Source organism: Schistosoma haematobium, chromosome 3 (assembly GCF_000699445.3).
Source record: "Schistosoma haematobium chromosome 3, whole genome shotgun sequence".
Lineage (NCBI taxonomy): Eukaryota > Metazoa > Platyhelminthes > Trematoda > Strigeidida > Schistosomatidae > Schistosoma > Schistosoma haematobium.
Window position 1 is genome coordinate 14,667,730 of NC_067198.1, and position 15,163 is coordinate 14,682,892.

General features: G+C 34.8%; 1 protein-coding gene across 1 annotated transcript; it reads left to right on the top strand.

The window, feature by feature from the left end:
- Positions 1-245: 245 nt before the first annotated feature.
- Positions 246-1,621, top strand: MS3_00000058 (uncharacterized protein). Its single transcript, XM_051207982.1, has one exon. The coding sequence runs from the start codon at positions 1,128-1,130 to the stop codon at positions 1,590-1,592; it is 465 nt and encodes a 154-aa protein (XP_051069036.1). The 5' UTR covers positions 246-1,127; the 3' UTR covers positions 1,593-1,621.
- Positions 1,622-15,163: the final 13,542 nt, after the last annotated feature.

Genomic DNA, 15,163 nt, shown 5'->3' on the forward strand with positions numbered 1-15,163 from the left:
CTTTATTGTATTATAAATTATTCTTATTTTGAAGTCAAAGAAACCTTACTTTGATGTTATCAAAAGTTAATGAAAACCGTAATAAAAGAAATTTGAGTATACTTTTGTTGAATAAGTAATTCATACTATAATAAATTCACATATAGTTTTATGTAAATATGAAATATATAACTGAGTACTTATGATTAAATATAGTATCATTGGTCTGAAGGTTTGGAGTAGTTTGATGTCATTAAGCGTTTTGCGTTTCAATAAAAAAAAAGAATCAACTTATTGTCTATACTATAAGTAAAAGGCATAAAAATGACAATTTAAATTCAGTACAAAGACTAACGAGATCGTAGTTTCTGGGTTCGAGTCCCTCGTACGGGAGGAATTCCACACTAGAACGAAACGACCATCTAGTGTTTCTAAGTTTTCAATGGTGGTCTAGCTTAGATTGACTCATTAATTCAATTGTAAAACTACAGTGATCTCCACAAATCCCTTTATTGATAATGTCTAAAATTCTCAGATCCTAATTATGTAGGTTATATGAGATTTTTGTAAAGAAAAAAAATAACACAGAGACGAACTTTTCTCTTTTTTTTAGGCAGCATTTAATAAGCTTATAACTTAATGATGATAGAAAGATATAAGATTTCAATCAACTAACTTCTTGAAAAATCATAAAGCCATGAATATTCATTTATTAATCTTAAAACGATATACAAAATTTCTAAATAAAAAAACCTCATTTACACAATAAACAAAAAGTTACAAAAGTGTTTCATTTAACTTCAGGTAAAAAGAAAAAAAAACATTTGACCTGGAAAATTACTCAGAAAAAACAAAGTTTCATTGACCTATTTTTTAATAAAACGTGAACAATGTGAATAGTTTTTGGTAGTAAGTTTTGATACTGACTAAATGAATATTACATTGTCCTGAGAGAGAGAAAAAAAAGAAAATAAAGAGTTGATCCACTTAAGTAATTTGTTCGTTAATATTAAAAAAAATTATTGATTTAAATAGTATGACGCTTCAGGCACCCAAAAAGCGAGTTTATAATACGTTACCATTCTGAGGCGACACAAATAGTCTCATGTTGAAACGGAGACTTAAATTAGCTATCAACTGGACATTTTATGCAGCCCAACTTGTCATTATCGAAAAGAGAAGGTCAGGTCCACCTGAGCTACAAATCTTCTCCACCATCTCAAAAGAGAAGGTCTATGTTTCAACAAAAGCCCAAACAGCACGAAAGCGATTGTGTCTATCAATTTACATGTATGTGTGGAAACATGTACATAGGGAGGAGCAATCGTGATTTGCAATTAAGGGTGAGTGAACACATACCGAAATGTTTGCAGAAACAAATGGATTCCAATAGTCAAATAAGATCACAGGATAGACAGATATCATCCTCCATTGAGAAACATTTAATTGAGACGGATCATAAAGTTGACGTCAAATCAGCATCTGTAGTGTTATACAAAAGCCTTCAAGGACGTATACTAAAGTTTATTGAAGCCTTGGCTATACGGAAATTGAAACCCCCATATATGTGTGATCAGATTGTTCGAAATGTATTGCGCAAATATATCACATAATTCTGATAAACTTCATCTTCTCATTGTATTATCGAAATTAAAATAATAGTAAAGAAATATGCTATCAATTATTTGTACATTGAATTAGTTTCATAAAAAGTCAATAAGAACATGTGTACTTGACTAAAATAAATGAACATGAGTAGTAAGATATTATTCTATGCCAGTTAGTAAAAGTATTTATGAAACTATCTTATATGAAATAGTTTTGAATGACTATGTTATCGAGATGATAATTATTGGGTGGTCTATACATAAATGTTATTAATACTAATGGAATATGATTTGTTTAATAAGTTATCTTAGAGAATGTTAACCATTAGTGAGACTATAATTTATGGATGACATTTGAGCGATGTTGAAGTGACCTTGAGAATGTTCATCTATCGACTAGGGCCAAATAAGGGTTATAAACCTGTGTGAAGAATAAAGATTCTGATTTACAGTTGATGGTTAGGATTAGGAATTAGATTTATAGTTTTCATCACGAACTGACATCGGCTAAAATGGCGAAACGCTATTTAGACAAATGAACGATTTAATTTCGCGCCGAAATTCAAGACGTGTTATCCTAAATCTGATTGCTTCGTCCATAAATTATAATCTCACCTGAACCACTTGTTAATTTAATATCTTTTGTATACATTTTATAGTATTAGTGATTATAATTGGTCAGGAAATTGTAGTTAAACAGAAATCGATAGATTAGTTAATTAGGTGTTTTCTAATTCTTTTCTGTTAGACTTATTCAACTTGACATAAGAAACATTACATTTTTCTGGTAAGAATAACTGTCCTAAATTGACCGCCAAGAGAATCGTGCTTCAACTTTATCTACAAAGTTACAACTGGGCCGAAGTAATTTTGGATGGGGAATTTATGCATAGCTTAAGCTATAGAAGATTATCACTTCCGATCCAACTTCTATGTACAAAAGAGTCATGTTTGATCCGATAATCTTTCATGGCCATAGGACGCTTTCTAATTTAACAAACTGTGGGTAATAATTGTCATCTTATGCTTCACCTTCCACTTTGTAAAACAAACAATTATCTTTTATTATCAGAATGGGTTTTGTGGAGATTTTTTTTTTAGAAATTTCACAAGTTGAAATCATGAGTCAATTGAAGCCAGACCACCATGGAAAACCTGGAAACACTGGACGGCCGTTTCGTCTTGGCTCGGGACTCCTCAGCACTGCGCATCCACGACCCCGCACATCGCGGGATTCGAACCCAGGACCTACTGGTTTCGCGCGCGAGCACTTAACCACTGGACCACTGAGCCGGCACCCAACGGTGTTAATGTTTAACTTGGACGTGGATGCGCACTGCTGAGGAGTCCCATACCAGGACGAAACGGCCGTTCAGTGTTTCCAGGTTTTCCATGGTGGTCTAGCTTTAATTGACTCATGATTTCAACTTGTGAAATTATCTTTTACATTTATTATAAAAACAATTATTTATTGTTACCTCTCAAGCTATAAAATAACGTAATTTCTTAATGATTTTTTTATCACTTCTAAATGATTTAGTGCCCATTTAATTTTGTGCATGAAATCTCTGGATAATCTTTGATTATTTTTGATATGATGGGATAAAAAGTCAAAATTCGATTGATTTAATCATGGTGAGTTTCATTCACGATTACTTCCGTTTTGACTCAACGTGATGATTATTCAATGTAGTATTCGGTTTTGTTTTCCCTTATGACCTTTTTATTCTGTATAACACACTATATTCCTGTGTTAACAATTGACATGAACTATGCTCAGCATATGATCTGTTATAACTCTAAGTATGTTTCATATATGTGATTTCATCCTAATTATTAATCAAAATGGGCGTACGAATCAATATGTAAATGAGTGTATTTTCCACTAGAGTTGTTTTCATCGTCGAGTTTTGGGGTTAATAAATCTTCACTTCTACCAGTCATTGTGTTCTTACTTTCTCATCATCGGAATTGTAGAGGCTCCTCGTTTCCAGTATAAATGATAAGTGTTTCCGACACAACAATTAGCGACGACCAGATATAACAAGTAGCGTTCAATCGACAAGACATATCAGTAGCTTGATATTGTCACAATTATTGAATTTTGAAAAAATTTACAAATTCACTGTAAGATATGATGGAATGAGAAGACTAACAGTATATTACACATTACATACAAATGCGTATATAATTCACTAGATAAGTTTCATTGGTAAGTAAATTGCACTTATATTGAGTACTTTCCACCTTCTAACAAAACTTTCAATTTATAAGCCATAAGATTTATAAAAATTGTTTAGTCGACCTAAATTAGAGCAGTTTACTTTGCTGAGGAGTCGCGCAATAGAACGAAACGGCTGTCCAGTGCTTCCAGGTTTTCCGCGGTGCTCTAACTTCAATTGACTCATGACGTCAATCACTGAAATTACTACAATATCAACAAAAACCCTTTTGATACTATGTATTTTCTTAATTACAATGTCTATTTACAACATTTTTGATTGGAGAACAGCTGAAATGCTATTAAACATACAATGAATGCATTGTATCTAACAATATTTGTGATACCTGATGTTAGAGTTACTCATCGAATAAATTATGTAAAGTACCAAACACTTCTTTTGTGAGTAAAACTTACTCATTCATTTAACGAAATACTGTGTGTGCCTTACTACTAACCAGATTGATGGCGTATGAGAATTGATCAAGAGTGCATTTTTACTATCTTTGTTGGTTAGTATAATAACTATTTAATAATGCTTGCATTATGTCTTGCCTGAAAGTGTTTACAAATAACCACTTATAAAACTTTCACTGATCAAAAGTGATTAAATTCTTAATGACTATCAATGCCATTTATTCTTTTGTTGTCTTCGCATGAACTCTTAAATTTTTTCATTCTTACCCCACAAGAAGCATTATCCATTTTTGTGTTTTTCTTATTGGTTTGTTTCTTGTTGAAGATCACAATAGCCGTTCTCTGAATAGTTCTCTTTTGATCTCTTTGGAAAATCTATTGATAAAGTTTGGTCTTTCAAATTAACAGTGTTAGGAACAAGAAAAGGAGTTGTCTGTATTGTGTCTGAAAAAACAAGGTTAGGTTTAATTTCTCGTTTAGTATAACATACCAATAGCATCCTCGTTTCAGATATATAAAAATACTATTCACAACATTTTTAGGAGAAAATTGACGACAAATATAACTATTTACTTGATTCATTACACTTAATCAGTTTCCTGTAAAATAAATTCAACATTTTACGTTTACTACTAAATAATACTAGTTATAGTCTATTCATTTAAGTCTATCAACTTTCTACAATCTCTACAAACCCTCTATCTTAATAATGACTGTGTTCACCAGTGACTAGCTTCAGGATGTAACGCCTGGAATTCTATCTAAAGCCATGACCGATGGAGTTCTATCATATCGGGTATGAGACAGTTATTTAACTCAGGAAATGGGTCTCACTTGAGAAATATAGTGAATTGGTTGGAGTTAAACAATAACATCATTGAATATGGACATAGTGGTCTAGAAGCTAAGAGTTAGCATGTGAGACTGGAAACCGTGAGTTCCACTTTCAGTTATTGTATTATTTACATAGTTGAAAAAAAGAAGTATCCTAAACTTTTGAATTAGGCACCGGTATCACTAAAGAATAAAAAATTCTAGATTCATGGATATATCTACTTTGATACAATTTTCTAAAAATGGCAAGTCAAAATATATTTTTTATATGCATTTACAGAGATAATTTATTCAAGACTGAATAATGAAAAGTTATTAGATTATTATTGTTTTTATGATTAGTTGCTTGATTGGTAATCGGTTTACTTGACCTTAGATTAATCAACGTGTCTATGATTGTTTTTACATTCGTTGTATTTAAATTGATCTCTGTCAGTATTATTATGATCGTATATGGTTTTATTCATTTGTCTTAATCTTTAAATGATAATTAGTAGATAAATTTCTACTTGTTGTGTTTTAAATAATGATTTTTCTGTCTGGTTTAATTTGTATGTTTTGAAGTGACAACATCGGTTTCCTAATTAGCTCTAACATAAAAGATTTCTTTTTATGTATAGTTTTGGTAGCAAATTCATATAATAAGTATTTTAAATAATAATTTTATTAATAGTTGAATTTATGCCAAATAGGACAGCAGGCTTCCTTAGCTAGGACTTTAGAATCTCGCGCCATCGATGTGTGCTGCGTCTCGGAAACGCGCATACAGGATCCAAGTAGCGTCATTCATTTGACCTCACCATCCCAAAATAAAGAACCGACTCGATTTACGCTTCGTGTATCTGGAAGCCCTGATTCTGCTTCCCGTGGCCTCGCCGGCGTAGGTATAGCATTGAGTCCTAGGGCAGAACTAGTTCTCTTAAACTGTATTCCAGTGGACAGTCGTTTATGCGCTGTCCGACTAAACGGAACAGTAAGGACTCGGAAAGATAGGGACACTCGTCGTTGCCTCTTCGTCGTCTCTGCCTATTCTCCCACTGACTGCAGCTCAGATGATGTAAAAGATGAGTTTTACAGAAAGCTTTCGGACCTTCTCCGAAAAGCTAAGCGCTCGGATGTAGTAATAGTGGCCGGTGACTTTAATGCTCAAGTAGGCAAACTAAGCGATAGGTAAAGACACCTAGGTGGATCTTGTGGTATCGTGGCTCAAAGAACAGATAATGGCGACCGTCTGTTGCAGCTATGCTCAGATAACCGCCTGTTCCTTGCAAATACTAACTTTAAGCATAAGGAAAACGTCTTTTAACATGGCGACCCCCTAATTCGTCCCAACGTTGGACCCAAATAGATCACATCGCTATCAGCCACCGATGGAGGGGCTCGGTAGAAGACTGTCGCTCATTCTGGAGCACATGCCTAGATTCAGATCATGCTCTAGTGCGAGCGCGTATCTGTCTGCGTCTTACTGGACGTAGGAAAGACGCTTCAAGTAGACCTCTTAGGGCCCTACTTAATGATAGTCAAGCTAAGAGTATATTTCAGGAACAACTGCAAAAACAGTTAGGTAGCTATGTATGTGATGCCCACCCCGATGCAGCATGGAATGATATCCGAAAAGCTGTGGAAACAGCAGTGATATCTGCTAGTAAGGTAAACCAGAAGGTTAGGGAGCAACACTGGATCTCAGCAGCATCTATCGCACTGATGGATGCTCAGAAACTCATTCCACCTGGCTCTGAACATAATGAAGAGCAGAGTCAGCTTAAGCGCAAGCTGACAAGAAGTCTACGCAATGATCGTGAACAGTGGTGGGTAGCGAAAGCAAGAGAGATGGAAAAGGCAGCGGCAATAGGTAATAGCAGACAATTGTTCAGACTCGTTAAGGAAACCGGAATTAGGAACCCGACCGTTAGCGAAACAATCTCAGAGAAAGATGGACGTATTATTCATTCTCAATCCAGGAGATTGGATCGATGGGCAGAACACTTTAGGAATCAGTTCAACTGGCCTTCAGCCACACTTCGGTTTCCCACGATCTCTAGTCAACCTGAATGGCAAGTTAATGTAGGTCCTCCGTCCCTTTACGAAGTTGAAAAAGCCATAGGAAATCTGAAACGAGGGAGAGCAGCAGGCCCTGACAGGTTTACTCCTGAGCTTTTTAAGGATGGTGGTCCAGTATTAGCAATGAGATTAACCGAGGTCTTAGGTAGAATTTGGGAACTGGACGTAATCCCATCTGACTGGTCTCAATCACTGATTGTGCCAGTCTATAAGAAAGGACAAAAGTCCTCCTGTGACAATCACAGAGGAATCAGTTTGACTAATATAGTGTTTAAAATATTAGCTTCAATAATACTTCGACGCCTAATCAAAGCTCATGAAGAGCAGATTAGAGAAAACCAGGCCGGTTTTCGACCTGGACGTGGTTGTATCGATCAGATATTCACACTACGTCAGGTTCTAGAACACAGACACACATTTAGACGCCCCACAATGGTAGTATTTCTCGACCTTAAGGCGGTATTCGACTCTGTTGATCGTGAGGTTCTATGGCAGTGTTTGTCACTGAAAGGAGTACCAAAGAAGTACATTAACCTTATAAAGGCTCTCTACTCGAATACAACTGGTAGAGTGAGGGCTTATGGCGAACTGTCATCAGAATTGATTACCTCAAGTGGTGTTCGTCAGGGCTGTCCACTCTCCCCATTCTTGTTCAACTTTGTCATTGACGTACTTTTAGAGATAACACTCTCCTCATCTAAATTTCCAGGGGTTGAACTTCTACCGGGAGGTTCACTTGTTGACTTAGAATATGCAGATGACATAGTTTTATTTGGTGAAGACGCTGACAAAATGCAGAGTCTTCTGACCACTCTAAGCAACAATGCAAGCATGTTCGGGATGCGATTCTCTCCCTCGAAATGCAAAATGTTGCTTCAGGATTCGGTTACATCGACACCCGAACTAGTGATAGGGAGTGAAGTAGTTGAGTGTGTCGACCGCTTCACTTATCTTGGTAGTCTCATCAGCCCTTGTGGTCTGGTGTGTGACGAAATCTCAGCACGGATACAGAAGGCTCGACTAGCTTTTGCCAACTTGCGCCATTTATGGCGTAGGCGAGATATCCGTCTACCAAACAAAGGACGTGTTTACTGTACAGCCGTTCGTCCCGTCCTTCTTTATGGCAGTGAAACATGGCCGGTAAGAGTAGAGCATATCCGTAGGTTACTAGTATTCGATCATAGATGTCTTCGAAACATTGCTCGTATATCATGGGACCATCGAGTTGTTAGGAAACGGGTACTAGGTAAGGATGGCAAATCAATTGATGAAGTAGTGAAACTTCATCAGTTGAGATGGCTGGGACACGTGTTACGTATGCCCAACTACCGGCTGCCTCGACGTGCGATGTTCAGTGGTATGGGAGTAGGTTGGAAGAAAGCTAGGGGCGGCCAAACCAAAACATGGCACAAGTCCATGAAGTCACTGACAAGTGAACTGAGTCATGTTGGTAGGTGTAGACTACCTGGTTGGGGACTGCGAGATGATAGCAACCGATGGTTAGAGACCCTGAATGACATGGCTCAAAATCGTTTGCAATGGCGCAAGTGCATCCACTCTCTGTGTTCTCCCAAATTCTAATCTTCTGAATTCTTCATGTCCCGTTTTTCCTCTTTCCAAATTTATTTCACTGGATTATACTCGTTAAATAACATCTCCAAACCCTAATCTTCCGAGTATCGCTTATACTCTTACTACCTCTACCACTACGGGATTTGAATCGACAACTGCATCTCTGTGCTAATGTGGTGTGGCAACTCGAACTGATGTACGTACGTACGAAGTTCTACGTTGTTACTGACTGACTGACTGGCTGACAACAGTGCGCATCCACGATCCCGCACGCGGGATCCAAACCCAGGACCTATCGGTCTCGCGCGTGAACGCTTAACCTCTAGACCACTGATCTGGCCGTATCCAATGGTGTTAATATCTAACTTCAACCAATCTACAAACGGGATCGTGGATGTGCACTAATGGGGAGTCCCATACTAGGACGAAACGGCCATCCAGTGTTTTCAGATTTTCCATGGTGGTCTAGCTCTATTCCACTCATGAATTCAACTATTAAATTACGAAAATCTCCATAAAAGCCCCTTCTGATAATAAATTTTTTGATTCTTGTTTGTTTATACTTCAGAGCTTTTTTTGTACCGTAGTTTTTTCTTAATACTGTTGTATGAAATTTCAAATTTGTTTGGTGAGTCTATACTTTATGGACGACCTTGGACAATGTTCACTTACATACTACGGCTATGTGAGGGTTATAAGCCAGTGTGAAGAATTAGGATTAATATTTACAGTTGATAGTTAGGGTTAGGAATTAGATTTAGTGTTTTCATCACGAACTGATATCAGGTATAATGCCAAAATGTTATTTAGACAAATGAATGAATTGATTTCGCGCCAAAATTCAAAACCTATAATCGTAAACCTGATTGGTTCGTTCATAAATTTTAGTCTCACCATTTGTTTCAGTTTTTGATTTGTTTTTGTACATTTGATTTATTTAACTCATTATATTCGTTCACATCTCCCAGAAGTTGGGAAATATGTAGTGCGTTCATTATCCTTTCTTTTTGTCTAGACAAAAGTTATTTTATCTAATAAGAATATTACAGATATGAAACAATTTATGTAAGCGATCTTTTAAGGCTAACTACAATTCAGGTTTATGTATCGTGTGAATTTTATCTATATAGCTCAACATATTCCATATTGTTTACTTGGTTCACCTGAATAGGTATAATTACTTTAAAGTGGTTTTATATTAGGACCTACCTCGTTTAATGTATTTATCTTCTTTAAAACATACAATGATGTCTATATAGAATATCTCTTCAATCATTTAATGTTAAATTCGAAGTTAAAAACTGATTTTATTCAGTTACATCTTGCAGTAAACATTAACCACTTCCATATATTTTGTAGTTATATACATAAATGTATACATAGAGTTGAATAAGAAAAATAGAATTCGGTGAAGAAAGTTTTCTTTTCAACGAAATCATTTACTTAGGCAATACATTCTTATATATATATATATGGAAAATTTATATCTATAGGAGGATAGAAAAGATTGTATCATAAAATGGATTCGAGAATAAATAACAAATGAGGTTACGTGCTAATCAAACGGTAAGCAAGAAAATCATTTATGGTTCAGATAATTGTCCAATTGACAGTTATGAAGAAAAAACGACAAACATAAAGGTCATAATAATAAACTGAATAATAATGTATACGAAGGCACAGCTTAAGTAGATGATTTAATCGAAAAGAAAATTTTCTTCACTGAAGTCTCTTTTTCTTATTCAATAACACTATGGGTTATTTTAATTATACATAGTGTTGTTTGAAGTTAGGCTATGAGAAATAGAAAAAAACAGATACATTAATTTTTCAATTTAGGGGTTGTGTAGATTGTTAAGGTTTTGATTGAGATCATGAACCGATTGATGTTAGACCACCTCCTCAGCAGTGAGCATCCACGATACTGCTCACGGGATTCGAATCCAGGGCCTTCAGTCTCGCACGCGAACGCTTAACCTACTGGTTCAGTCCCACAATAGAACGAAACGGTTGTCCAGTGTTTCCAGGTGTAGGGCCAGCGAAATGTCACTAAGCCCTAGCCAAATCATCCGGCAGTCGGATCATTGAATATCGAGCAAATCATCGATCCTCGTCAAGATCAGGGACAACAAACGAGCATCAGTTAATCGTATGCCATGGACTGGCCCATGCGGCAGTGTTCTTACTTTCGCTTGTATTTACTTTAACTAATATATTTCTGTAATAACGTCTTCTGTGTTGTACAGTCTTCAAAGCACCTTGATACGTCAATGGGGTAGTCCACGTAAGGTGCTGACCACGAGGTGTGACTTCGACGTTATCTAGTTTGTCACACCATTCACGTCTAACTCGAGTAGACCTCCAATCATTTCGACATAGATCATCTACGTTGGTGATCTACACGGATTTTCAATGGTGGTCTAAGGTCAATCGGTTTATGATCTCAATCAAAAATATTATTTTTGTCAGAATAACACAATTTTCAATTTTATTCTCCTTTTTAAAAAAAAATTGGAGAAAGAAAATTACAAAACCAAATATTTTCTTAATAAGTCGTTTGGACTACTGTTAAAATAGTTTTGTATACATTTTCAATAGTTTCTTCGTTAAGACAGAATGGTTTCCATCATAATATCACCTTGGTAATGATTTAAACATAAGGTAAAAATATTCAACAACAACAACAACGAGAAAATAATAAATTATGGTAATTTGTCACCAATTTAAATTATTGGCTGGTACTTGATTCAGTCAAAATTTTACCTGATAAATAGTTTATAAAAGGTTTACACTACATTTTCCATAAATATGACTATAATTTTTTAAAAATCTGTGAAAATGTCATTGGTTGATTAGGCTGTGATGTATACGACTTATGTCGACAGACATGAATAGTATGTAACACCAATCAGAGGTGAGAAACCTGACAGCAGAAGTTTAGAAAGATTGAATGGAAGAGAATGAGATCGGAGAGTAATTGTTATGGCAATGAAGGAACGATGAATTTTGAAACAATTGATGAGGGATTAGCAAATGAAGTATTAAGCGTATAGTCTTCACATTTGATGAAAGAACTCTGTAATTTTGTATTAAAATACATTGGTTGTCTCCATCTGTGTTCTCGTTCATTACTAGGGAACTGATTTCATCCAAGAAACAGTTTAAATAATGAAACTTGTTCAAGATGGTGTGAATCATTTTTTCTGTTTAGCGTTTTTTTTAGCGAGTTAGTTTTCTGTGGGATGGGGTCGCTAACCCCATGCTCAATCCTCCTCCTTTACCCGGGCTTGAGACCGGAAGTAGCCCAAGAAGGGCTCCAGGCGGAGTTTCTCCATCCCTTCGGACAAAATTAGAAAGGAAGGCCCAGAACAGAGTGGGTTGGAGAATGCTGATCGGTGGCCGATGCCCCATTGGGAGTATCAGGCTTAAGTAAGTAAGTAAGTACTTGTTCAAGATATTAATAATTTCTGTATATGTTTAGCAGTTTACCCTGAATTTATTCTACACATGTAGCATTAATATTTACGATTGACTAATCATTGGGTAACGACCGATGTCATGTTCATTTAATCCTCTGTTTAAGTCTATTCTAAAACAGACATTTAATAAGGAGCTTATGTAAAATGTGTGATCATAAAATTATATAAAAGGAAGTACAAATCAATAAAATTATTTTGTTCAAAATATGGTATATTCAGTTTATTATCAAATATGTCAGTTTTCAAGAGTTTAATATCATAACACCATAAAGTTGGTATTTCATTTACCTTATTTAAAAAAATAAAAGAAGCTCCAGGACAGAATGGTTTGGAGAATGTTAGTCGACCGCTATACGCTCCATTAGGAATAAGAGGTTTAAGTAAGTAATTGGAAACATACATACCTGATTCTTGATGGTAATCAATGAACAAATTAAATCTGTATAAATGGTCTTTATAAAGTCTTCAATCTATTTTCTGTTGAAAATGAATATACTATAAGTAATCGACAAGTTTAACAGCTTAAAATATCAAATAAGGAATAGCAATTATTATTAATTTATCAAGTTCATACCACTTATTTTATTTTTTGTAGGAAGTAGGGAATATTTTATTCAACCATTGAGAATAAGTACCTTTCCTAAAATGAAATTCTACAACGCTTTCTAATTCTTCCAGTAATCATAAGTGAAAATCATAAGCAAAAGAGTAAGTCACATTGTTCACATTTGTGGTATATCTATGAAATAATTAAATTCAAAACGGTTTATAATAAAAGCATTATTAAATGGTTTCAGTTTGATTATTGAAACAAAGTTGACGTATCAGCACAATAAAGCTAATGCTTCATTATTAGCAGCATAAAACTTTTTTCGGATGTGTCAGTAAAAAAAATTAGTAGACTGAGAAAATTTGACTAAATATTTATACTAATCCAATATGTAAATTCACTTGGTATTGTTTGCTGGTATCTTTCCATTGTTGTTGAGAATTGCAATTCATCAGTCTTTTATTGACATATGTGCATCCTATGCGGATTGCGTCAATACTGCCTTAAGTCACAAGAATTGTCAGCAAAGATGATGGTGGCTAGTAGTGACATCCACGACACGTCAGTTGGATGAACTTGCATCCTAGAGTTGGTGTTCACTCCAGAACTCGAACCCAGTACCGTTCGTTTCAAACGCCATCGAGTTATTCACCTGGCTACTGAGTCCTGATATGTGTTTTGAAGTAAATAGTAACAATAATTCTTTTAAATGCATGAAAATTATAAATAGAAGAACTTTCACTAGTAACATTTTGTGTACGTACCTGTGTGTGTGTTGTTAATATAAACAGATGCCAAAACGAAGTAAACGCACATAATGTATGAAGATAATACTCGTCATAGATTGACATTCGGGCTATTACTGGAACCCGAGGAGCATTGGACACCTGTTTTATCTTAGTCTACCATTCTTGAACTGTGAGAACGTGTAACTACTCCAATGATCTATTTTTCAAATTATTTTATAGAAGCACTAAACACAATAAAAAGTTTTAAAAAACCATAGTTTAACAAGTCAATGAGTGTCGATATCTGTTACATCTGTATATATTAGTGAATCATTTTAATTAGTATCTCACTTTTTTTCCCTACACATAGTAATAATAATAACAATAATTTATAAATTCACTTGGTGTTGTTCTACTTGTATCTTCCCATTGTTATTTAGCATTGCAATTGATCAGTCTCTTCTTGGCATATATGCATCCTGTGTGAATTGACTCGATATATCTCTAAGTCATAAGCGTTTTAAGCAAATATAGATAGTAGCTAGTAGTGGAATCCACGATATGCGTTTCATTCTATTTGAGACTCATCAGCTGAACGTACCAGAATGAACATTAACTCTGAAATGTAGATACATCCAGTTGACAAGTCCTAAATAGGACGAAAAGTGCGCTATGGATTCCACTCGTATGCCATCCTTCATGTTTGCTTAATAATCTATAATTTACAAAAATCCTATTTTATCCATTTGAAAGCATAACATTAATGTTAGTCAATTAGAAAGATAAAACAAAGATATAATAAAATTTTTTTTTGAAGAACTGGTAAACTAATATAACTTTATATATTCTCTGTGTCTTTCTTATATCTGTCTGTTATTTGTAAATGTCTATTTACAAAGGATAACAAGGAGAAATAAAAATACAATATAATATGATTTTACTTTCACAATGAAGCAACACTTAAGAGCTATGCAAAAAATACAGCAGTTTAATTTTAATTTAGATTGATTATTTTTGATAGTTTTTCTCTTTCTTTTCGTTTGTTAAAACTCTATGACGTTTAGTATCTTGCTATAATGATATAAGATTAATACATTCACAGTTCACATAGTTTTATATAATATACCCTTGTGGGCCAGGATAATTTTACATTAGTTTTCAGGAGAACCAGACACCACCCAGGCTTAAATTTTATAACCTGAGCAGTACAGCTCAATCCCGCTTCACAGGAGAACCAGATACCGTATAGGCTTTAACGCTACAATCTGAATAATACAGCTCAATCCTGTGGGGCAACCAGATAGGTACCAAGCACCCTGGTGGACTATTCGCATCATTTATATACACATTCACATCACATGTATAGTTATTCCGATCAATGAAGATTAATACGTGGATAGATAAAAAGGAATACGGGGTGGCTAATAGTTAATTTTATAATAAAACAAATTAGGATAAACCCTCATTAATTTTTATTTTGTTATTAATAATATATACCTGATTATATTATTCAATATTTCTATCATTAAACATGACTACTGAGATATTCATCAATTTATTTCACAGACTATTATTAGTTTATTTCCATAAATTTGAAATGATCAAATTAGATCGATCAATCAATTAATCAATCGGTCGGTTATGATGATAAGAACTGTAAGTGGACAGAAAATACTCAAGGTCAAGTAGCAAGTTCAAATGTTCACTATGGTTAT